Raw genomic sequence first — 25,176 nt, forward strand, 5'->3', positions numbered from 1 at the left:
CGCTCGAACGGTCCCTGCGGAACACCCTACCAAGGAAAGGAAGCCCTATAAGTTTACACTTATACCTAATCCCGCACCTACTAGGGGGTTCAAAGAACTCCTAGATAAGCCTGTTACTATTACATGTGATTGAAATTTTGATATCCTGTGATACTTTTGGCCGCTACTAGTTACAGTTCTCTAGGCCTCTATAACACCATCACTGTCCTGGAGAGGGATAAGAGGTGGGGACCTAGCTGCCCTGCATACCACAGCAGTTATTTTAGCCGGGTATTCTGCAAAACAATAAAACCGTGCTTTTAGTTTACCACTTCTCTTTAAAAGGGGTGAGATTTTTTTCCTGCGTTTTACTCCACCAAAAACAGGAAGCTTGGACTGCCCTGTAGAATTCACTAGTAGAAAGCCTAAGCTTACTTGCAAGAAGAAACTGTGAGCTGTATCCCCAGTACTACGGCTCCTAGCAATATCTTTCTAAAGCTGTTTAGCTTAGATAGGTATAGGAAAACTGGTGCTGGACCAGAGATATAGGGAACAGTAGAGTTGAGCTAGTACGCTTACGCTGGTTTTTCGAAGCTTCCCTTTAAAAAGCTTTTGTGGTTTAGAGATTCCCTTTAAAAATCTCTACTTACTAGCTAGATCCCTAGCTAGTAAAGTTTTAGGATCCTACCTGGTTTACTTTTCTACCTGTTTATTTCTTTTTTTTTTTTTCCTTTTATTTTCCCTTGTCTATCAGAGAGAAGAATGGGGTCTTTTGAAGACCCAACCACCCCACCTAGGGACTCGTCACCCAACCCATCGCAGCCACCAAGCCCTAAAAAAGGGACCAAAGGCAAAAAGAAAACACTCGTTCATCAGCCCAAAGGCAAGACTTGAGTTTAGGCCTGATTCCAATTCTCCTCCTGAGAGCCCTAATTCCTTTGCGTCATTAAGTCAAATGTCTGAAGATGAAGAGGTGCTCCTTAATAAAAAAGGAGATGGAAAAAGCTTTGCAAAAACAAATAGAAAGTGATGCCAAACAAAGTTATATCCAAAAACTTGAGTCTGCAAAGATCTTACTGCAAGAGATCCACCATAGTTTAGCAAATGCTAAGATCCTTGAAGCTCTAGATATGCATCTGGAGGGCCTCTCAGCTATCCAAGACAAATTGCAAAATCCGGAAGCTAAAGGATCCCTGCTTTCCAAAGACAATCAACTTCAAAAACTCCAGAAAGAGGTTAACGCTATTAATCAAAAACTTGATAAAATAGCCCTAGCCTCTTCTCAACCAAAGCAAAACCAGTAAAGCCTTCATACGCAGCAGCAGTCCAAAAGGAATAAAACCGCAAGTAGTTATCCCAACCAAGAAACAAGATCAGCCAAAACGGGTAGAACAGGCCGCCTACAAAGGTAGTAGGCTTATTCTAGAGGTTTCTGCAGAATTTCTGCAAGACCTAGACTCCTTAAAGCTCCGAAACCAAATCAACCACCAGTTCCAGATAAAAGAAAAGGTAGACAAACCTATAGTAAGGACAGCAAGCACTTCCTTTACTAAAAGGACCCTTATCCTCACCACAATGGACGGTATTCAGGCGCCTTATTTAATAGAGAAGCTGGATGTCTGGAAACCACTTATCCCCTATACTAAGTGGATGTTTGATGAACCATGGGCAAAAATAGTTATTCACATGGTCCCCACCAGGCCTTTTGAAACCCAAGAAGGCATGCAGATGCTCAAGGAAGAGATCGAAATCTTTAACCCAGGTCTAAAACTAATGAGGCCCCCAACATGGCTGACCCCAGAACATGTCCGCGAGACCAAAAATCACTCCTCTATTGTAGTGGACGTGCAGAATGAAGCCATGGCATCCAAGGCAATTAAAAATCAACTCTGTGTTGCAGGAGCTTTATGTAGAGCTACTAAATATATAGAGAAAACTGCCCAATGCCAAAATGCCAAGGATACAAGCATATTGCCAAATACTGCAAGAATAATCCAAAATGCGCTATTTGCGCAGAAAGGCATGAAACCCAATACCATGAATGTTCCACATGCGAAGTAAAAAGCCAGGAATGTCCCCACACACAGGTTAAATGCGCTAATTGCAATCAAGCCCACAGAGCAGATAGCAAAAACTGCAAGGAATGGGAAAAAGTCAAACCAAAACCAAGGCCTAGGCCTACAGAAAGACCAATCCCAAACAGTAACATGGAATTAGATTACTAATGAATCAGAAAAACACTGATTTAGGAATCTATTTCCTGCAAAATAATACTGGACGCAATCAGAATGCTATGTTATCTTGCTTAGAAATAGGCCTGGAGCTTAACTCGTGACTTTATTATCATCCAGGAACCATGGATAGCGCCTGATAATAGCTTTACTATATCCCACCCAGCATACACCCCAATCCTCCCTGAGCAAACCAAGGTTAGACCTAGAGTAGCAATCTACCATAGAAAGCTATCTAGGTTTAATTATTGCCAAAGAAACGATATTAGCACTGATAGTGATTTGCTGGTAATAGATATCTTAGGTGCAGAAATTCAAGATCTGCAGCTAATAAATATATATAACGAGCAATCACTAGAGGAAGGCGCCGAGTGGACAATAGAAAGAGCCCTAGCTAGGGTTACCCCCTCCACACATGCAGTAATAGGGGGGGACTTTAATGCACACCATAGCTGGTGGAACTCAAAGACATTATCACCTACCAGGGCTGATACTTTGATTAAATGGCTTGAAGAACATCAATGTGAACTGCTAAATAAACCTGACCTGCAAACATGCCATAGAAAAGGAATGAGAAATGTCTCTGTTATTGACTTAACCTTTATTACCAAAGGTCTAAATCAATATAGAGTAAATTGGGAAATTGACCAAGAACTCGCCTCGGGATCAGACCACGAAATTTTGCTTTATTCTGTTGAAGTAAAAACACAAGAAATTGAAAACCCCTGGTCAGTTTACCATATAACCTAAAAATGGCAAATTGGGCATTATTCAGCAAGAAAATCCTCTCGAGCTAGATACAAGCCAAGAATTCAGACAGGGGAGCTTTAATACCGATATAGAGCTAGAAACCGCAGCTCTAAATCTGCAAGAAATAATTCAAATAGCTGCAGATGCTAGTATCCCAAGAAGAAAACCATCTGCCCAGTCAAAAGCATGGTGGTCAAAGGAACTTAAAATACTAAGGAAACAGCTTGGAAAAGCTAGAAAACTTTGGAAAAATAACCCATGTCCAGAGCTCTACGAAAATCTTCTAGAGATTAAAAATCAATATTTCCGGGAGATTAAGCAAGCTAAATCCGCATGCTGGAACAAATTCCTAGAAGAAGCTCGGAACAGGGAGATTTTCAAAGCTTTTAGCTATACTAAAAAGAGATCTGTTCAAAAACTGCCTATCTTGACCTATTCTATAGAGAATCAAGAGAAGCAAGCAATCTCCTTTCAAGATAAATGTCATGCATTTCTTTCCACCCTGTTTCAAAACCCCGGAGGCTAAGCCCATTGAGTGGCCAACCAACCAGGCAGAGTCAACCAACTGGCCAGAAACCAGGGAAAACGAGGTGTACACTGCTATCTTTAGTAGCTCTACAAAAAGGCTCCTGGACCTGATGACATCTCATTCTTAATTATTCAAAAGGCTTACCAAAATATTGCTCCGAGATTCCACGAGCTTTATAAAGCCCTAATTAGAAATGGTTATCATCCCAAATGTTGGAAAACTGCCAAAGGGGTTATTCTTAAAAAATCCGCGTCTGCTAAAAGGGACTACTCCAAGCCCAAGGCCTACAGAGTTATTTCCCTGCTTAACTGCCTAGGCAAGGTAGTAGAGAAGATTATTGCAACTAGGCTATCTTATCTAGCTGAACTCCCGCAATCAATCCTTTACCATGACCAAATGGGGGAAGAAAAAGAAAATCAGCAATTGATATAGCACTATCCCTAGTCCATGACATAGAGGTGGCAAAACATAATAAAATGGTTACTACAGCTCTTTTTATAGATGTAAAAGGAGCTTTTGACCATGTATCTACCAACCAGCTACTTAGAATATGTCTAAAACTAGGTCTTCCACATAACCTGATCCGGTGGATCAAATCCTTTATGTCGGACAGGAAAGTGTTCCTAGCTTTTGACGGTGAAACCAGCAACGAGACCCCAGTGCAAGTAGGGATCCCCAGGGATCACCTATATCACCCATCTTGTTCCTTATATATATTAGAGAGCTCTTTCAGCTTGAAATGTATGAGGAACTAGATAGTGATACAAGGAAAGCCTTTGGAAATACCCGAAAGCCTAGCTATATGGATGATATATGCCTTACTATTAGCTCTAATAGCCTAGAGAATAACTGCAGGCAAATAGAGCTGGTAGCCAATGCCATGTTTAAAAAAGGAGCCAAAGACCATATCCAGTTTGACCAGGATAAAATAGAGCTTATTCACTTTAGCTCTAAACAACCAGACCAAGAAAACCAAGACATCCAGGTTAAACTAGATAATAATATCATAGTTAAACCAAGCCCTATGGTAAAATGGCTAGGAATCTACATAGATTCTAAACTCCTTTTCAAAGAACACGTGCAAATACGAGTTGCAGCTGCAACTAGGGCATTTCACCAAATAGCGAGGCTCTCAAATACAGAAAAGGGGCTAAGCTTCCAAGCTATAAGACAACTCTATATAGCATGCATTTCGTCTATTGCAGACTATGGAGTCCCTTTATGGTGGAAAGGCCAACAGTACCTAGTAGACCACTACCAGAAACTGCAAAATACAGCCCTAAGGAAAATTCTAGGGACTTTTAAAACATCGCCTATACAGGCCATGGAAATAGAAGCATCCCTGCCCCCACCATTAGTTAGATTTAATAAAATCTGCAGAAACTATGTACTCAGGACTGCTTATTTTATAAAATCCCATGCAATCCAAAGCAGACTTCCAACCACGTTTACGCTAAACCCGGGGAATTTGCCATTGACCAATCAAGGTTTTAGACTGGAATGAGAAACCTAGACGGCTAGATCTAGAAGACCCTGAATACCATCCTAGAGAGACACAAAGAAAACACCCTAGCCAGTTAATTCGACTGCTAGCACTTTTCTCTTTTAAAACATGGAAAGGCACCTTCCAGACACTAGATCACACCCTACCCCCTGGTCCCAGCCATTAAACCAAATAATAGATATATCTATATCTAGCAAACCCAAAAAAGAGCAAGCAGCCCAGGAACACAAGGCGCTAATATCTCAATGGCTTGCTGGTAGAGACAACCACAAGATTATCTTTTATTCAGATGGATCCCAGCTGCAAAGCGGTCAAAATGGAGCAGGAATCTTCCTCCAAGAAAATAATCCTCAAAATCAAAAGGCTTGGGCATGGAATCTAGGTCACGAATACGAGGTCCACGACGCGGAGCTATTTGCTATTCAAAAAGCATTAAAACAAGCATTTAAGACTATTCAAATTCCAACCTTAGATATCTACATCTTTTCAGACAGCCAAGCAGCCTTAAAAAAGGCTTCAATCAGCGGACACCAACTACGAGCCACACCAAAGAATCTCTAAATGGGCAACTAGGATTAAGGATAAGAATATCAATATTCATATTCACTGGGTTCCGGGCCATCAAGGAATTTTTTGAAATGCTAAAGCTGACGAAGCAGCTAAGTATGGGGCAGAATGGACAAGTAAATACCATAAGTGCCCTATCTCAGTTAGCCATCTTAAACGAGAGCTTAAAGCGAAATGCCTTGAGGATTGGGATAAAGCATGGGAAAATACTAAGAAAAGTGATCAATACAGGGGCTTTAATTCCATAGCTTCATGGAAGCCAAACCCCTAAGGCTTCCCAAGCAGACCTGGTCAACCATCATCCAATTAAAGCTAGGGCACGGCTACTTCAGATCATATTTAGTTAGAACACCTAACTATAATAGTGATATATGCACGTCATGCCACAGCAATAAACCTCAAACTCCATACCACCTACTCCTCCAGTGCCCGGCAACCAGGACATCAGAAAAGGGTCTATAGAGACCCTAGACAAAAAAGACCGAAATTTGCCTTATCTTTTCACGAAGAAAGCAGGGCAAGAACAACTGATCAAATTCCTAAAGGAAAGCGGGATCGCCACTAGAAAGTGGCTCTTGGATCCATAGGGAAAACAAAAAGAAAAAAAAAAAAATAAAAATAAAAACAGTGGAAATTAGCATGTTTCAACTCCTTATTTAAGGTCCCCCCACCCCTAGAATGTCATATTGCTTAGTTATGTTTGATTTTACCCACTATGTACGTATCTGTTTGTTAGTTTAAATCCTACCACCCAGGGTGGTAGGTAGAGCATGCATAGTCTCTGACTGAAAAATGCTCTATAATATGGAAGAATAATAATAATAATAATAATAAATAACAACCACTCGATATTAGCTGTTTTGCACCTTTTAAAGCACTTTTATGGTCAAAAGTGCAAGAAATGATGAATAGTGGTATAAAACCATTGATAAGGTAGATTTTTTATCTATCTATTCATCGGTTCACTCAAAAGCAATGTCATCGGCAAATATATTAAGTGGATTTAAGGCTACTGGCCTTATTCCTCTTGATTCTTCGACAGTGATATCAAAGTTGAAAATCAAGTTGAAAACACCAAGTCCACCATCTTCTTCAGGCAGTAACCAGTCATTTTACTTGGGAAAAACACCTTATAATCTCTACCAATTAAATCGACAAAAGAGCAACTTCTTGAGATTCAAAACCAAGGCTTTTTTCCATCGATTGCTGATACTTTTGCTTGAGAAAGCTATGAAAGGCAATAAGATTGCTATGCAGCAAATGTCTTTGTTAAAGGATAAACTTCATCGACGTCAGGCAGGTGATAAGTACCAAGAGCAAAAAAAGGAAGAGCCTAGACAGTTTATTCAAGATGGAGGCAGTCTAACTGCTGATACGGCACATCAAATAATCAGCGAGAAGGAGGCAAAGATTCAGGCCGAGGCCCAGGCACCTAGGCAGCGAAGGCCTCCCACATGCAGTAATTGCAATATTCAGGGCCATAATCGATTAAAATGTCCTACCAGATAGTTCTACTGCGTATTTTTATAATACATTTCATTTGTATGGAGATAAATGGTATGAATATTATCTAAAAGTAAGATGGAGGTGAGGGAGAGCCGGAGCGGTGAGCGGCGCGCCGCTCGGTGTCTTGCGCCGCTCGGTGTCCAACTACTTTAGACTGATTCGCTTAGTAATACCCGCGATGGAAAACCAGCCTGCTCAAAGATGCCCATCTGTATGCCCAGTTGAAAAGCGCATCCCTTCTGCAATGGATCAAGCTGCCTTCAATCTCAAGCCGTAGCCGTAGTGGAATTATAAAGATAACAAGTGAAGCAAAAAAAGCAAACACCCTAAAATGAAGATGTAAAGTACGGATTGGACCCTTTGTTACCCTCCTCTCTTACCATTCACCCTGAAGGCCAGCCCGTTATAGAACCGTCCCTTGGGTACCCTTCAAAAACTCTACTCAAGCAAAACCAGCGGCCCCCGTCGAGCCATGCAGTCTCATCCAGGGAGTGAAAAAGCTCATCAAACACGCAAATCCAACCATTCCGACTGAAATTGCGAAAGTTGCTTTGAGGCCCTCCATATATGCAAGGACAATACCGTTTATGTCATCGGGAAACGCTGTGCGAATCTGTGTTGCTCCTGTTGCGATCACTTCCATAGGATTGATATCTGGGGCCGTCGTTGCTAATTTTTTGAGCATCGTGTTGACGAAGGCTGACTGTGCGGCTGAGACGCTGAAAGCTCCCCCGAGAGTTTGGGACACTGAATCCAATTAGTTAGATAAGTTTAGTCTCTAAGATATTCGAGGGGGCTTGCTCACGAAAAATGTAAGCTGTCACAGTTGACATATCTTGGGGTTTGGCATTTGCTTGGGCAATGTTCATAGGGATTAGCCATGGAATAATAAACCCGAAGGCGGCGAGAATCTGATAACCGATCCACTTTCCTGTTGGAGTGCCGATGTCCCATGTGTAGATTAAGCCGGTTCCAACAGTTGCGATAGCAGCACCCACAAGCATAACTGGCGTTGCAATACCCGTTCTTTCAACGAACGCGCCTGCAACGATAGCTGCAATACTGAATGTGACTACCATAGGCAAGTTCCGCACTCCTGACCCGACAGGGCTGGTATCGTCGATGCTTTGGAAGTAGGTTGGGAGATAGTAGAGGAGGATGAAATAAGAGCCAGCAAAGAAGAACATGTATGTTGAAGGAGCCCAGAGAGAACGTCTCTTGAGCAAGCGCCCCACAAGCATGGCACGCTCACCCTGGCGATACTCCCAAATAACCAAGGCGATGAGAATGGCGACAAAGCCGATGAGTAGACCGATTACATCACTTGAGTTCCATGCTTTTGTTTGTCCTCCGTACTGGAGGGCTAGGATGAAACAGATGATAAGGCACATGAGCAAAGTTACGCCAACAAGATCCATATTTAGAACCTTCTCTTTCAATGACGCCTTTACCGGCTTGGCCCCATTCGGGGTGTGGAAGAAGATCAAAATGATCGCGGCTGCAAGACCTCCAACCGGCAGATTGATGTAGAAGCACCACCTCCAGGAAACTTTGTCTGAAAAAGCACCGCCAATGAGCGGACCAGCTACAGCAGACAAACCATAGGCAGATCCGACCAAGCCCGTAAATAGAGGCCGTCTCCTGGGTTCGGAAGAGAAAGCGATAATTGTGAAACCACCCGTCGCCATACCTGCACCACCCAGGCCAGCAATCGCTCGTCCGGCAATCAAAGCGTTGGAATTTGGCGCCACGCCGCATATGAGGCTGCCAATTTCGAAAATATAAAGTGAAATGAGGAATGTCGTCTTCAGATTAAAGTACCTGTATGCTTTGCCCAACGGGGTCTGGAAGCCACCGAAAGTCATGAAGTATGCTGAGCCGTACCAAGATACTTTGTCGAGGCCATGGAATTGGTCAGTGATTTTCGGGATTGCTGTACCGACAATTGTCTGGCAAGTTAGAGTGTGTATAGATAGATTATTCGGGGTAGAGTAGAGGCTGCTCACTTGATCAAGAGATATAATGAATGTGGCGAGCATGATGGCCACCACAATAAAGAATAGACTTAGACCGTGAGGATACTCGTCTGCTGTGGGAGCCTCAACCGCCTCCCTTGCGTCTTCAACGCGAGGCGCAGACTCATTCTGCTTTTTATTCTCATTCTCAGTACCATCCTTTTTGTTGGTCGCAGATGTAGACTCGTCAGCAGCTGCAGATATGGGCAATTTTTTCTTGGAGCCGACTTTATGATTTTCTGCCATCTTGTTCGGATTGCGGCGGGCGTTACTGTTTGTCGTACAGGAAGCATTTGTATGGAGCCCCCAAGTAAAGTATGTTTTTATTATGGGGAAACCCTGTGCTGACATTTGACCATGTCCCGGGTCGGAAAGCTTTAACGTTACTGCTTTGTAATAGAAAACATTAGTAAGGAAAATTGTGCCCTACATAATAACTGGATTAATAATTGATAAGCAAAACTTATAAAGCAGCCTGTACCCTAGCCTTCGTGGAGTATGGGACTTTTGCAAAGGACGAGTAGGCGTAAGGACAATGAGTGCGGCTAAGCAGACGGAACTTGGGGAAAGCTAATTACACCGATCACGACAAAGACCCTTGCTTAAAGACTACAACGGACCAAATCTGTCGAAGACATATATATTTAGTGCGGATGCCTTATATTAGGAAATATTAGTAAGAAAAACAGTACCCTACATACCAACTGAATTAGATTGTAATTAATAGCCGGAGGTCCGCAATGCTCGGGATTGGCTGTCGGTGAAACTGGTCGGCATTTAGGAGGACTAATCGGCATTGTTTGAGTATGGCGGCCCCTCGCGATCACCGCTGTCACGTCGATAAGTAAAAGTTATAAAGTATTCTGTATCCCGGCCTTTGTGGAGTACGAACCTTTGTAAAGGACCGGTAGGCAAGGGAAAAACAACATAGGCATTTTCGTCCCACCAGCAGGAACGCCGAAGAGAAATGGCACCCGAAAAGCTCGAGGAAAGCCTCCATTGGTTGAAGCATGATGACGAGGAACGCGCCAGGTATGTCCTTATGATTCCCTATTAACTATATTCTAATTTCAACAATATCCAGGCTCAACAATCAACACCGTGTTCTGATCCACGTCATTGATAATAAAATCATTCACGCCCCCATTGATCATTCGACTATCACGAGAATCGCAGATGTAGGAACAGGCACAGGGTGATTTTTACAAACCCGATTTATCTAAGCCTGCTGAAAGAATGTAAAGTAGCTCGACGCTCTAGCTGCCTATCTAGATACTATCCCGACAGCGACCGGGCAAACTCGTCAATATGATGGCCTCGATATGTCCCCAGCAAACTTCCCTGCTTCTTACCCAGAAAACTTTCATTACGGTGTCTACAATATTCTCCAGCCTGTCCCGGAAGAATTGAAAGAAAAATACGATTTGGTTCACGTGAGATTGTTAGTGGCTGCGTTATCGAAAGAAGACGTGAGCACGGTGCTGGACAATCTTGCTCAACTTTTACGTAAGTAATCTTTTCTTTTCTTTTCTTTTTTTATTTTTTTTTTAGCTCTATATGTGTGTATGGTGTAAAGCGGGAAAGCTAACTGTGGGTTGGGAAAGGAACTGGAGGCTGGATCCAATGGGATGAGCTTGATGGCGACTCTTGGGCTGGAAGGGTACACAGTTCCCATGTGAGGGAAATAAACGAGCTTGTTAGAAAGCACATGGAAACTAAGGGAATGGAGCTGTAGTAAGTTAAGAGCTATCTTCCCTTTCATACAGATACTTACATCGTAGTGTTCCTGCTGCTTTTGTTAAAGCGGCAAAAGCCCATCCCAGCCTTCACAACGTGTCCGAGAAATTTTCAATACAGTGAAGAATGGATCTGAGTTAAAGGATGACATAAATTCGACGTACCTATGGTCATGTACCAGATCCACAAAAATGATTCTCCTGGCAAGTGGAAAGCCTAATGTGGAGGAGGAGTTTCAAAGGCTTGCCAGGGGCGCCAAGGCCGATATTCAACGAGATGGGATTTTTTGGGATTCAGATGAGCACGTCTTGTTTGCGCAGAAGAAGTAGAAGGCTTGAATAGGCCCAGACAGCATCAATTGGCTATTTATCTCGAGTTCAGATATGTACCTTACACAAATGACTAAGGATCGCAATGGGTGCCATGAATACCCTAAAAACCCCCCTCCCTACGGGTGGGTAGGGGTAAAACTGTTGGATAGCCTCGTAGCTAGAATACGGAAGAGATAACATTAGAGCTGGGCAGACCTGCGGGCTGCGGACCGGCCCATCGGCGGGCCGGCCTGGCCCCATTTACAGCGGGTCGATATAGTGAGTTTGCGATTTCGATGCGGGATTGAGATGTGCACCCGTGGCTTTTATACGCGGCAGTATAATAGCACGGCAAATAAAGCAACACCGGCCTTCCTACATCAATGCGCTGCTTATTCAGTCACGTGGAATGATATTGGCTGAGCCTTGTACGCGTTGCCGCACCGTACAGGGTGGATACCCATTTCCTGAAAGTCGCCATGTAACAGGCGCCTTCGGTGGAGCATGCGCCAACTGTAAATGGCCTGACAGAGCCAGTCAGTGCTCCGTACGTGATGGGCTGTGGCAAGATGTTAGACATGGTCTCCTAGCACCTGCTCCAAATGGGGGGAATCAACCAGGGGGACTGCTTGAATCTCCAATCAACTTGGATCCAGATGAAGGGGGTGCCGGGAATCCAATCAACTTGGACCCGGAGGAGGGAGAGGGGATTGAGAACCCGATTATTCTTTAAAGTAAGTGATTTTTTTGTACATGTTTCCATGCACCAGAACCAGCACCAGCATGTCCCAGCCGTACGGGCCCTGTGTACGGCACCTAAGCATGGCTTGCACCTCTATGCGGTGCTTAGGACTAGTAACCGGAAGGTGAAACCAAGCAAGCCACCTGATATGCCAAAATTTCTCACCTAGGTGTGGTGGTAGATTCTGCCGGCAATATAATTAGAAATTTAGTTTTGATCATTTGGCCATATTCGTCCGCCGTAATGCAGCTCCGTAACGTCTCCAAAGACCAATGTAACAGTTAAAAGGTTTCGGAGTTAGTAGCCGGTTGTAAAAACAGCCGCCTTGTTAAATAAAGCAATCCATTTGTTACGGAAACACTATAATCCGCCCGACTTGGCGGTGCGGAGTATCTGACGATCGATTCAACCCCTGAATCCTTTAGAGAGTTGAGCACCCAAGATCTAGAGTTGAGCACCTAGATAGGAATGCAAGAGACTCAGTTGGTTGAGATACTGTGATTCCTGGTGTTTCCACTGAACGACATCTACTTCCTAATGTGGCTAGTTGGCCTGTAGTTGATAGAATAGCTCCCTACGCCCCATTTCCCCTGAGTTCCACAACACCATTCACGATTATTATTTAACAGGCCCATTGCTTTACAGGCCTTTTTAAAGGTGTTATACACAACAGTATCCACAGTACGAAGGTCCTTAAAGGATGTCGAGCCAACCCTTACAGTTAGTAGTAATTGTATATAAAAGCACTTACCCTGGTTCGGATAACAATAATACATACATGTAGCGGGCAGGGCCCGCAAAGTGCTCGAGCCCGTATACCGGGCACTCGCGAGGTCGTGTAGAACTCTCCCGTCACGTGATCTCGTTTACCTCGCACCCACATTTACCTGTTCGGCCGCCGCGGCCGTAGATAGAAGCTCTTCAGCGAGTTCTTTTAGTCCAAATCTATTATATAGGTTGAACCGGCTACTAGCCCGTGACAATACACCCAACAGCAAAACCTGCCTTACAGGTTCTCTATACCTGCTGGCTACCAGACAAATCCCATACAAAATGCTGGGGCTTATGGGGTAAAAATAGCAAGGTAGGTCTTTACAGGCTGCATACACGTTGTAAGCAAAGTAACCCATTAATATAGTCCGGTAATCCTCCGCTAGCTGGCGCACCTGGTCCGTAGACTGGCCGACACGGTATGGGGTTATATAGCCACCGGGAGTATAGACCTGTAGGGCCTGTACTAACGGCCATCTTTAATAAACTAGGTAACCTAAAAGACGCTATACAGCCTCCGACAGCCCAACATAGCGGGCCTTAAGATACTGGCTGACCTCACTGTTCAGGTCAATGTAAAGAGTTGTACGGTCTGGACCCTTATAAATATATATGTGGGAGGCCACGCTTCTGGTACTTAATAGTAAAAAAAAAAATATAGGATTTACTAATTAGTTTATTTAAGGTTAAACACGCGGCTACCAAGTCCGGATGGTCCTCCCAGCTCTGGCCAGGTAATAATTCCCGTGAAATTTCGTTCCATTTCAGGTTCGCAGTAAATGTAATAAACAAAGAGGGCGGCCTGTAATATTAACAAATTAATATTATGTCTTGATATAGCTGCTGCATAAAACGTGGACTGCCAACATAGCTAGATAGTAAGATAATATTAGATTTAATAGTTACTTTTATATCCCTATCTGCATGGGCAAGAGCATTAGTAAGTCCAGTATATAAATCAGCCCGTATATTATCCTGGTGCCTTGTAATCTAATCTAAATTGGACTGCTTGATCATAGCCCAGGTGTTAATTAAATACTACTGCCAGAGACAGCCCGCACACAGCCATAAGCTAAACAGGTTGGTACAGGTAAAAAGACAATACAAATAAAAACGCCTGGCTGTAAGATACTTATTTTGGCGCTGGCGGCCCATATTCTGCAGCTGCAGACCCCACTGCCAACCACTATCACCGTAGGGAAACAGCAATGGATACTGTAGCAGGATGTAAGGAGAGTAAGCAGGGTTAATTTTAGTTAGTTCTAAGCCTACTTCAGGCCGCCGAAGGCGCAACACAACATCGCGAAAGTTTAAATTATTGTCTTCTGTGTCCAAATCGGGCCGGGGAAAAACAGCAGCAATCTTACCAGCAGTTGGAAGATTATACGGACGGTAATCTTTGCCCTCTAGGACTTTAAGATACAGAGAGGGCGCGAGGACTACCTATACAGGTATCCAACAGACTGCTACTGCCTCTAACTATTCCCATGCAGTTTTATATATGTTAATAAAGGGACTCACACAGTGTAAAATACTGTCCAACTTCTACAGAATAGATTTATTAAGGACATTATCTAAAGTACAGCGAGCAGTATTCGCAGCCTCCAGGTTATAGAACCATATCTAAGCGTACTTGGCTTGTTATCTTTATTAGTAAGTAACAGTCCTTGCAAATGGACCAATTGGCCCTGTATTTAAATCAGACCGTGTTAGCCAGCGGTACAGTTGTTAAATTTTATATTTATAAATATAAAACACAGCGCGCCATTGTAGTGGCGGATATTACAGCGAAATTCCCGGGCCTTAGAGGTGTTTTTAGTATATAAGCGGCTTAATTTATATAGTGGCTCACGGACAGGTGGAGATTGCACTTCGCCGCGAAGGTAAACTTTGTAAAAACAGGATTACAGAGTGTAGAAGCATTTTCTTGTTTACCCTTCCAGTGTAAAGCTTTGCAGTATGGACACTTTAGATTTATACAGCCCAAATCCAACGGTCTTATATAATATATCTAAGATCGGTAGCCGAGCAGAAGAGAACCGTGCAAGCCCTGTATGGTGGCCGGGTTATTATTAGGGTTACCTTACAGCTTGTCAGGGTTATTTTTAACAGGGTTTGCAGGAGGGACTACCTGCTGGGGTACAGGGTTAGAAAGACAATACTTATTTAACTAAAGCTAAGCTTAGAAAGGACCGCAAAACATAGAGGTAAACAACACGACAGTTAAAACAGCGACTGTAGCTTGCACCAGTAACATTCTGGTTCGGCACAGCCCACGAGAGCTCCTGTATATCCTTAGAGCAGCCGCAACGCGAGCAGTGCTGGAAGCCTTTAGTGGTAATACAACAGCGGCGAGGTCTAGGAAAAGCAGCAGACACTTCTTTGGACCGTAGATCAGGAGGAGGCAACTCAGAGGTTGCAGGAGCGACGGAGGTAGTAGGGGATACTGGGCGTGAAGCTGGTGGAGCAACCGAAGCAGTGTGTTGGCGAAGTCGAGTAACCAGTAAAAGTGTTAAAAAGGTTTGTAAAGACTGCATAGACAACTTACACGGCAAGTAAAGCATGTTGCGAACTGTTAAGAAGCTTGCGCCCCTAAAGGAGCAACACGTGAAAAGTCAAGGACTTTACAGATTGTTTTACAGCAAGAACAATATTAGTATCCATTAGCAACGGGTTCAATGGCGGGCCGCTTGCGTCTAGGCATGGACATAAGCGCAGGCTATATGTATAGCAGAATATAAATAACAACCAATTCCATATTTACCAGCCAGAATAACGCGAGATAGAACTACAGATCGGCCGAAAGATGGCCCTACGGGCCGTAGAATTGCGAAGCGTAGGCTCTATACTGGCCTTAAATCTAATTCCACTCGTAAACACGTGACTGCGGTGGATCTATTATAATTCTGTTATAATACAAGCCGTTGACCCTCGCTACGCTCAGCGGTTTGAAAGGGGACCGTAAGCAGCAGGAGGATGGGGGGTAGTGGGTGCTGTGGTTTAAAGATTTTTAGGAGTTTACAGCTTATACTTAGGGCCTTCGGGTATGTAGAACTTGTAAAACCTCTGGATATACTATATTATTAGTTATCTGTGCATCTGGTGACATAAGCACTGTGAGGCGTTCGATATCTGTAACACGGGATAAAGCAACGTAGAGCTGGCTATAAGAAAAGGCAGAGATCCGTAAATTAACACCTACAGTATGTAAAGACTGACCCTGAGACTTATTTATAGTTATTGCAAAGCAGGGTCGAACCGGAAACTGCCTGCGGTGAAGGGTGTAGGGTAGCTCGCCAGATACTAACTTAAGTGTAATACAGGAAATTAGATGTGTTAAACCTATATAATTACCTGTAAAAATGAGAAATCCCGTTCAAGCGGATATCATCTACCGTGAGATCCAGGAGCAGGGAGTGGACGCGACACCTGCCGGCCGAGATCGTCTACCCCGATGCCAGAATCTAGAGGGAGCTATATTTGAGTCACTGCGCCTCTATCCTTCTCTTCCGACAGGAGGGAATCGAAAGACCCCTGCTAACAAGGGGATCACTGTTGCCGGGGTCTTTATCCCTTCCGACACCACCGTGGTGGCTCCTCGCTTCTGCAGTTCCCGACGTACGTGGCTTCGTATTTTTCTTGTCTATTTCCTAGAGCCTCAATAGGCGAACACATGGCTAATAAGATGAACCAATATCAACAGGGGAGGACTGTCTTGCAAAGCCGAATAAATTTGTCCCCGAACGATGGACTACGCAGCCTGAAAAGGTGCGCAATCGGTCGGCCTTTACACCTTTTGGGATTGGTTGGTTATGCCCATTAGTTTTCTTTTCTGCCCCTAAACCCATCATAAGACACAAGCTGCTAATGTGGAGGAAATGCAACTTTAGGCTATCGGAGTTGTCTAGGACGGGCCTTGTCAATGAACGACATGATGCTCCGCACACATTATCGGAAAATATCGTATAAATTTTCCGGCCGGTGAGACAGGGGATAATGTGTTTGATAACTGGAGGGACGTCTTTACGTCCTGCCTTGGCCGCTTACGCCTAAATTTTGAACCGCGCCACGGTAAGACCTAGCTAGAAGGCTAGACAGGGGAACAAAGGGTTGAAAGGGTCGGTTGCGCCAGGACCAACCGGGGGAGGAGGGGCGTTTACCTACCTGATCCTAGTGGACGATTAGCCTACTCCGTAGTGTCGCAACCCCCCTACTGATCTGGAAAATTATACAGCTACATAAGCTGCCAACTGCTCGTCTGCCATTTTCACCCTGGTTGCATACTCCAGACTAGGTCGAGACTCTACACCATGGCATTCTCAGCCAAGCTCACCCTATTCGTCTCGTTTGCCGTTCTCCCGTTGGCATTTTTAGCCGTTCGAGACCAGAAGCCTCTTTCTAACTCCTGTCGCTGCTTCCCCGATGACCCCTGCTGGCCCACCGGAGATGAGTGGCAGACTTTTAACCAATCCATCGCCGGTAATCTGATTGCTGTTGATCCGATCGGTAGTGTTTGTCACACAAATGGCCCGTGTGGCGCCTACAGCAGCCAAGAATGCGCTGATCTGCTCGCCCGCTGGTCCATTCCGGCCACGCACTCCGAGACCGCGTTCTCCCCGATAGCTGGATGGTGGACCAACAGCTCCTGCTCTCCATTTACTCCCAAGGACACCCCCCTGCACCGTGGGGCCTCTGGCTCGCTACGCGGCGAATGTTACCTCGGCTGACGAGGTGCGCAATGTCCTTAACTTCACACAGCGACACAACATCCGCCTCGTTATCCGCAACACCGGCCACGACTATATTGGGAAATCCACTGGCCCAGGCTCCGTGGCCTTGTGGACGCACTATATCAAGTCCATTGACTACGTGCCCAAGTATGAGTCGGACGAGTACACTGGTCCCGCCATGCGGATTGGAGCCGGCGTCCAGGGCTTCGAGGCTCAGAATACGGCTCACGAGAAGGGATTCACGATCGTGACGGGCCACTGCCCGGACGTGGGTATCGCGGGTGGCTATACCCAGGGTGGGGGCCACGGGCCATTAGCATCGCGCTACGGGCTGGCTGCAGACCAAGTACTGGAGTGGGAGGTAATCACAGCCGCCGGGGACGTCCTGACGGCATCGCCCGTGCAGCATGCTGATTTATACTGGGCCTTGAGTGGGGGCGGCGGAGGCACCTACGCCGTCGTCCTGTTTATGACCGTCCGGGTCTATGCGGAAGAGCAAACAGCTGTCGCGACGCTCTCGTTCACCGCCGCCGCCACAACGCTCGAACGCTTCTGGAGCGTGATCCGCACGTACGCCGTGGATATTTTGCCCCTGTTGGACGCCGGCGGCACGGCCCTCTGGCTGGTCTTTCCCCCGTCTCTTGCGGGGGGGTCGTTAATGTTTAATGCTGGGCCACTAACTCTCCCAGGGGCTGGGAAGAAGGAGCTGCACGCCCACCTAGCCTCGACCTTGCGAGCTCTGCAGAAACACAACATCACCTATAGTAAGCTAGCTAGCTTATCTGTCCTTGTGCAGGAGGGACACTAATCTAATCAACTCCCAGACTACTCGCTTAATGTCTTCCCAACATACCATGCTGCGGTGGCAGAAACAGCCGTCAACATCACCGAGATGAACATCGGCGGCCGTCTGATCCCTCGGTCAAGTGTGGAGTCTAACCCCGATAGCTTTATTTCCGCCATTCAGCACATTATTGGCTCCGGGGCTGCTTTCTCTGGCTTCTCCATGAACGTCCAGCCTGCCCACGACCGGCTATCCGCTAAGAATGCCGCTAATCCTGCCTGGCAGGAGGCTACGATGTCTGCGGTAATTGGACTGTAAGACTAAGCCCCCCTGCCACCTGTTATTTCCTTTCTTTTCCTTTACATGCAAGTCAGCTAATACCAAACTGATCAGCCCATTTAACTACACGAACCGCCAAGTCGATCTGGATAACCAAAAGCTCATCACCAGCTCCTTGATCCCTGTTCTCGAGGCTTTAACTCCCCGGGGCGAGATCAGTGGCGCATACCTTAACGAGGCAGATTTTAACCAACCGGACTGGCAGTCAGCCTTTTACGGCGCCAACTATGACCGCCTGCAGGAAATCAAGGATAAATATGATCCGGATCAGGTCCTGTACGCACGTACCGCAGTGGGGAGTCAGCGATGGGTGGAGCATGAGGATGGTCGCTTGTGTCGGGCTGCTTGAGAGAGAATCAGGAAAGTTTCCGGCTTAATTGTTAGATTATGGATTGGGGGCGGGGTGGTGGGTAGATGTGATTGATAGACTGTATCTGTATATAGATAGTCCCTGCACCCTACTGTCAAATAATATGGCCTTTGGTGGACCAGATTCATGTGACTAGATAGGGTAAAACCTCCGCGGAGCACACAACCAAACAACAGAATAACCAACATAATCAAGAAGAGCCCAACCAGCTCAATTCATTTAAATAAGACCTTTTTACCAATCGTACTCTATTTCCTCTTCGGGATTAGCCGTATATCTGACACCTATGTCTTCGCGGGCGGAATACGGCGCACCAGAGACGTCCGGTTGCGCACTTCCCCGTACACTTCACGTAAGTTAACTAGTCGGGTGCCAGCTCGCCGTGGTCTAAAAAAACCTCGGCGTGGGCTAAAATTCTGCCACCTCCGCCACCGCCTTTTTAGACCACGGTGAGCCTTTTCTTGGCATGGGCTCAGCGTGGTCTAAAATTAAATTTTCCGTACTTTTTAGACCATGTTGAATCCCTTCAGCGTAGCTTGACCACGCTGACCTTTTTGGCCTAGCGTCAGTCCCCGGTCGGTGCATATACTGAGCATATACTCAAAACATTAAACTGCGTGAGATTATTCATTGCATCATCAATATATATAATCAACATATTCACTATATCAAACAATAGAGGCAGATTTTGCAACACACTGTGAATGATCCTACACCCAAATTGGGTAATAAAAATGTTGGCCGCGTTTGCATTTATTTTGGAACTAGAAGACCTAATTTTTTTTCTCTTCATTCTTTTCTCTTCTTCTCTCTTTAAACTCCCCTTCTTGAGTAAGTATCGCATGTCCCTTCTTGGCATATACCGCGTATATACCTTGACCGGAAGACTTGAAACCTCTCCTTCTCCCCTTTCCTTTCTGTATGCCCAGAGTATATAATTACAACCATTTGTGTGACCCTTTCTTTTCTGCATACCCAGTGCATATACTACCAATCTGTGACCCAATTTCTCTTTTTTTGCATGTCAGAAACACTGATGATTTTAGTTCTTTAGGGGCCTTGTTCTCAGCATATACCATAATATGCAGAGAATGCAGCTTTCGCGTGAAGACTTTGACAATCCAGAGGTCGCTGGGCGGTGAACCCCCACCCGACTACGGTTACTTCCACGGTGAGTATCTACTTAATATATTCACAACATGTGCTTAACATATGCAGGTCCCATCCCGAACCCAAACCCCACTTGGCGCCCACACCCGGACCCCCGCACACCTGTGACCACCGCGGACAACGAGAGTATGGGGCCCCCACAGACGTGCAGCATATGCTAATTATTTACAGATGCCCCAACTCCTGGTTCAAGACTGTCAGGTATTAATAGCATGGTGTAAGTAATTAACATGCCTGGCACATGCTAAGCATGGGCTGACAACCTCGCAGATGCGACATCGCAGTCAATGGCAACCAAATGTGTGGCCAGCCCGTCCGTTCTTAGATTGCTGTAGGTCGCGTTTTTAGCACATCGTTGGTATATGCTACCTATTCCATAGCTTCGCCGCCACATCCGGAACGCCCATCCCGGTGCCAGTGAGTTGTCTATTCCTTGTATAGGTCTAGTAGATGCTAAGGATTTATAGCTTTTAATCCCTTCTGTACTAACATTCCCCAGGCTAAGCGCATTGCGGGTGAAAAGTTAGTGGATACGTAGCTTCTCTTGAGCATATGCTAATAATTGACAGCGCTTTAAAGCGATGGATCCTTAGCAGACGTGGAGAACTGCCCGTTACGTGAAGGAGCCTGGGTATGTGCTCCCCTCCGCATATATATATGTGTACGTTGGGCGTAGGGCTAACGTATGCTAGTGAGGGTCCTATGTACGGTATTATTCAGGATTACTGTAACTTCCTTGAGCAGCTGGCGTGAGTAGAGCATATCTGTATTATATGCATAGTATATAACTAAGAACCACTAGCCAGGAAGATAACAATTTTGCTCAGCAGTTTGGGACTGAGTTCCATCGTCCTGTATATGATCCGGGTATTTACTCTACTATTCCCTGCGTATGCTAATATTTCCTAGAGGCTGGGTAAGGTCTCTGGTCACAAGGCATGTGCCCCTGGAAACTAAGCTCTTTATAATATACTGAGTATATGCAGCGCAAATCTCCCCACTACCCTCTGAGCCACCTACCCCACCGTCTGCCCCAAGCGCAAGCGTGCTCCACCGAAGAAGGGTCACAAGGGTAAGTATAGCACATCCCCCTTATACTAAGCATCTGCTGAGAACTTGTAGCCACCGGTAGCCGGAAGCAGCCGGCGCGCGCCAAGAAGGATGCTGCCGAGTCGGTGCCGGAGACTGCGTAGGGCATATGCACGGTTGGTTTTAGAGATAAATTATGGAGTCTAGGAATAAGTAGAGCAAATACTAGTCTAGCCATTGTTTAGGGAATTGAAATGGCTTTTTTAACATACTATACATCTACTAGGTGTATGCTCTGCACTTGCAGGGGTTTCCCTTTTTCTTTTTCTTTCCCCTCTACCTCTTCCTCAAGCTCCTCAATTCGCTCAACCATATCTCTTCGTCGCTTAAGTCCCTCAAGCTCCTTTAAACGCTCTTCTAAAGGGTCTATGTTTGGCATATACACACAGCGGGTGATCTAACAGGGGTCTCGATAACGCTATCTTTACCAACACTCTGTACAGTGCTAAGTGGGTGTGTTCGTTGACTTGCAGGTACATGCCCGGCATAAGACGAGCATGTGTTAAGGCTAGATACTGATAGGGAATCAGTGTCCTGCATGGCCACTCCGTCTGTATTTTGAAGAGGTGTATCATATGGATTCCCTGGATTCCATGGCAAGTGTGGCTTCTTCTGCCGGCGGTTCGCTGCCTTTTTGCTGTTAATCTATGCATAGTATTAGCCTGGTATGTAAACAGCATATACACTGTTCATGTTGAACCATAGGGGCAATAGGGACAATAGGGACAATAGGGACAATAGGGACAATAGGGACAATAGGGACAATAGGGACAATAGGGACAATAGGGACAATAGGGACAATAGGGACAATAGGGACAATAGGGACAATAGGGACAATAGGGACAATAGGGACAATAGGGACAGTAGGGACAATAAGGGCAATAGGGATAATATAGTAATTAGCTAGAGAAATTAAACAGGCTCCAGCCCTTTAGTTTAACATACTTTGCTTTCGAATAATCTTAGTGCGCCTTTGAACGTTCGTTTGGATTTTCCATGAAGGTGGAATACCCTCCTTAATCTGTATCTTATTCTGAGTAAAGGCCTCAAATGTAAACCTTCGCAATCTAAGTATATAGTTAGTATATTATTAACTATGCTCCGCATCTACCTTGGATATACTTTACTTTAAAACAGCTGCCAGGAGTGACTGTTTCCGGCCAACACCTTGATTATCTTGAAAATGACTACTTTCACTAATTCCGGTATGTTTCCGAGCATATGTCCAGTGTTCAATCTGTATCTTTGATTGTTCCGGGGTCAGTGCACTTAAGATCCACGGCCGTTTCTTTCCCTCTAGCCAGGATTTAGTCTCAGGATATGTATTGCATATGTAGTCCATACGCTCAAGCAAATCAGGTTTGGACGGTGCTTCTAAAAGGCTGTTAAGTAGGTGCTCTGCAGGGTGGTCCTTATACTTTAAGCGAAAATTACGCTTTAAGTGAGTTTGGCAGAATATGATTACATAGGGAAGGTGCTCAGACCACTCTCGGGATGTGTCTAGCGTATGCAAATAATCTCCAAGACCTAATATACTTAACAGGGTGCAAATACCGGGCATATATTCTGTTTATTACATACCTGGTGCTTGCTTCTTACACATATCGATAGTTATAGTCCAGATCTCATTCTCACCATGTTGAATATGGGGAAACCGTATAGGTGAGCGAGCCACATTTCCAAGTATCTTAAATAGCTTTGAGAACATTACAGCATATGCATCGCGTGTTTCGAGATTAAGAAAAGCATATGCAAAGGTATTGATTCCTAGTAACTTGCAAGTTAGTGAGCAATATTAAAAAAAATATACTAGATACATACTTCGCACATATGGATTCCACCCAGAAATTGAGAAGACATTTGTCTTGCCATTAACTATTTTGAATGAGAGGTCCATCTCAATATACTTGATATTAATAAACGCCTTCGCCTGAGCATATGTACAGCATATAATAAGAAAATGCCGTGGATCAAAGAAATGGACATCATATATCCATTGCTGGTCGTCCTCTTTTAATTGGTCGAAGGCGTATTCACGTAATACCCCTAGTATCAGCTGAGCATATACCTAAAAGCAGTAGCTATTGTCATACCAGCAATATCAGTTCCTTCAGGATAAGTTAAGAGTCTCTGTTTTCGGATCAAAGCTTGAACTCTATCTTGAATATTAAGACTTTGATGTAATACACGTAGTGTTGAGGGACCAAATCGATCATATATATCAGTGAACTGTGGAGAGATCATGAACCGTCCTAAATAGAGTAGATACTTAGTATATGCTGTATATATAGAGTAAATATACTTACTTGCAGTTAGGTCAAGGATATTATGCTGGGAGATCATTTGGACCACCTCATCTGCAATATCTTTAGGTAATCGTGTTGGAGGTGGTGGAAAATGAATATGATTTAATCGACAAATCAAAATTAAGAAAGGAAACCGTTGCCAGGATGTTGGAATGTACAAGTCAAATTTAACCTTACACTTTGGAATGTAAAGCCTGCCGGTATGGTGAGTATTGCTCGAGCTGATTAATCCTATACTTAGCATATAAATATAAACTAGAAATATACTTACTACACCATCTTCTTCGGATGTTGGCTGAGCAATAAATAATTCTTCTATTTTTGGCCTGTTCCATGTTCCATAAGAACTTAAGATAAGTCTTATCAATCTGAGCAAATCGTCGAACTGGATGAGCATAATGCCAAGGTTCAATATCTGAATTCTTGGGGCAACCAAGAAAATGATTCTGGGTTAATTAGTATATACTAAATATATGTAGTAGATGTACCTAAAGCATACCTGATTTCGATAAAACATTACCGGTGGTGTTTCACCACATGTCTTGATACCTTGATATTCACAAGGACCTCCATCCTGCCACCAACATTTCATAAAAGCATAGAAGACATCTTCAGTTTCTTTTTTGATTAGTTGATCAATTGCTTGAGGATAAAAGGGTTCGGCGTAACGTAAGCGCTGTTTATTAAGTAAATCAAGATTAACCTGGTTATATGCCCGTGATATACTTAGCATATGATCATAGACCCGCTCACAGGCCTTTACCGAACCATATATATAAGATCTATGCCAAGCCTTGTGTTGTCCGTTATCATCAAGCTTGTTTAGAAGATCCATTTTGACGAGCTTTGCAGCCCCTGTATGGTTTTTGCAAACTGAATCTATTTAAAGTATTAGTATAGTATAGAACAGATATATACTCTACATACCTTTGACATAAGCCGTGTAAAAATATTATTTATTTCTTCCTCAGAGAAATCATTTGGATTCCTTGAGGATGGAAATGGATTGCAGTCATGAATAAAATGAAGAATACCTTCTGCTGCTGTTGCTGGATATTCAGGTATTAAAAGATGTTCTTGAATCTCTTTAACCTTAATCTTATGACTGGCATTTCGCGCAACGACAACACCATCTGAAGTAGCTGCTTCCTAACATAGACTTAGTATATATTATGCATATATTAGATATACACTAACCCGCTGTAGGCCCATTACTATTGGTGTAAAAGATTCTTGTTCCTGTATATCATCTCCTGGATCTGACGGAGTAGACCTAGTACTGATTATACTACTAGAATCATCTCTATGAGATTCCTGCACCTCGTTCTGATAATTGGGTATATTAGTATAGGGTTTGTATATACCCAGTATATAATAAACATATATACACATACCTGGATTGGGATATTGTTGATCCATTCTACCACTCTTTCCCGAACTTCGGTACCAGCCATTGTTGTGGTTTGGTCAACCTATACAGAGTATATGCAGAGTGGATACCCTGTATTGTGTAGTACAAAATATTCTTAGGGCTACACCTTACCAATTATAGTAATTAAGCCCTAGTGCATATGCTCAGCGTGGTCTAAAAATCTTTTGAAAATCTCATCGTGGCCTAAGAATACTGACTAATCATTTAGGCCATGATGAGTTTATTCTTGGCATAAGCTCAGCGTGGTCTAAAAAGAGCGGTGAGTCTCGGGGCAGAATTTTAGCCCACGCCGAGGTTTTTTTAGACCACGCCGA

The 25,176-nt window shown here is 44.4% G+C and overlaps 6 protein-coding genes across 6 annotated transcripts; 4 read left to right on the forward strand and 2 right to left on the reverse strand.

Moving 5' to 3' along the window:
* Positions 1–7,508: 7,508 nt before the first annotated feature.
* On the reverse strand, positions 7,509–9,327 carry ATNIH1004_009462 (MDR family MFS transporter; the record flags this gene model as incomplete). The annotated part of the gene is made up of 2 exons (XM_033574054.1): positions 7,509–7,813; positions 7,872–9,327. The coding sequence occupies 2 exons, from the start codon at positions 9,325–9,327 to the stop codon at positions 7,509–7,511; spliced, it is 1,761 nt and encodes a 586-aa protein (XP_033422072.1).
* Positions 9,328–10,048: 721 nt separating this feature from the next.
* Positions 10,049–11,147, forward strand: ATNIH1004_009463 (uncharacterized protein; the record flags this gene model as incomplete). The annotated part of the gene is made up of 5 exons (XM_033574055.1): positions 10,049–10,113; positions 10,166–10,259; positions 10,329–10,587; positions 10,686–10,815; positions 10,886–11,147. The coding sequence occupies 5 exons, from the start codon at positions 10,049–10,051 to the stop codon at positions 11,145–11,147; spliced, it is 810 nt and encodes a 269-aa protein (XP_033422073.1).
* A 4,857-nt stretch (positions 11,148–16,004) lies between these two features.
* On the forward strand, positions 16,005–16,627 carry ATNIH1004_009464 (uncharacterized protein; the record flags this gene model as incomplete). The annotated part of the gene is made up of 3 exons (XM_033574056.1): positions 16,005–16,260; positions 16,346–16,447; positions 16,551–16,627. 3 exons carry the CDS (start codon positions 16,005–16,007, stop codon positions 16,625–16,627), a joined length of 435 nt encoding a protein of 144 aa, XP_033422074.1.
* Positions 16,628–16,952: 325 nt separating this feature from the next.
* Positions 16,953–18,844, forward strand: ATNIH1004_009465 (FAD-dependent oxidoreductase; the record flags this gene model as incomplete). The annotated part of the gene is made up of 4 exons (XM_033574057.1): positions 16,953–17,251; positions 17,310–18,136; positions 18,197–18,470; positions 18,550–18,844. The coding sequence occupies 4 exons, from the start codon at positions 16,953–16,955 to the stop codon at positions 18,842–18,844; spliced, it is 1,695 nt and encodes a 564-aa protein (XP_033422075.1).
* Positions 18,845–19,151: 307 nt separating this feature from the next.
* Positions 19,152–21,228, forward strand: ATNIH1004_009466 (uncharacterized protein; the record flags this gene model as incomplete). Its single annotated transcript, XM_033574058.1, has 12 exons — positions 19,152–19,217; positions 19,991–20,036; positions 20,084–20,161; positions 20,207–20,252; positions 20,306–20,335; positions 20,416–20,452; positions 20,535–20,557; positions 20,615–20,666; positions 20,732–20,784; positions 20,838–20,925; positions 21,022–21,107; positions 21,168–21,228. 12 exons carry the CDS (start codon positions 19,152–19,154, stop codon positions 21,226–21,228), a joined length of 666 nt encoding a protein of 221 aa, XP_033422076.1.
* A 3,024-nt stretch (positions 21,229–24,252) lies between these two features.
* Positions 24,253–24,884, reverse strand: ATNIH1004_009467 (uncharacterized protein; the record flags this gene model as incomplete). Its single annotated transcript, XM_033574059.1, has 4 exons — positions 24,253–24,309; positions 24,358–24,579; positions 24,628–24,756; positions 24,825–24,884. 4 exons carry the CDS (start codon positions 24,882–24,884, stop codon positions 24,253–24,255), a joined length of 468 nt encoding a protein of 155 aa, XP_033422077.1.
* Between the last annotated feature and the right edge of the window lie 292 nt (positions 24,885–25,176).

Source organism: Aspergillus tanneri (genome assembly GCF_003426965.1).
Source record: "Aspergillus tanneri strain NIH1004 chromosome Unknown AapTan_5_pilon_pilon_pilon, whole genome shotgun sequence".
NCBI lineage: Eukaryota > Fungi > Ascomycota > Eurotiomycetes > Eurotiales > Aspergillaceae > Aspergillus > Aspergillus tanneri.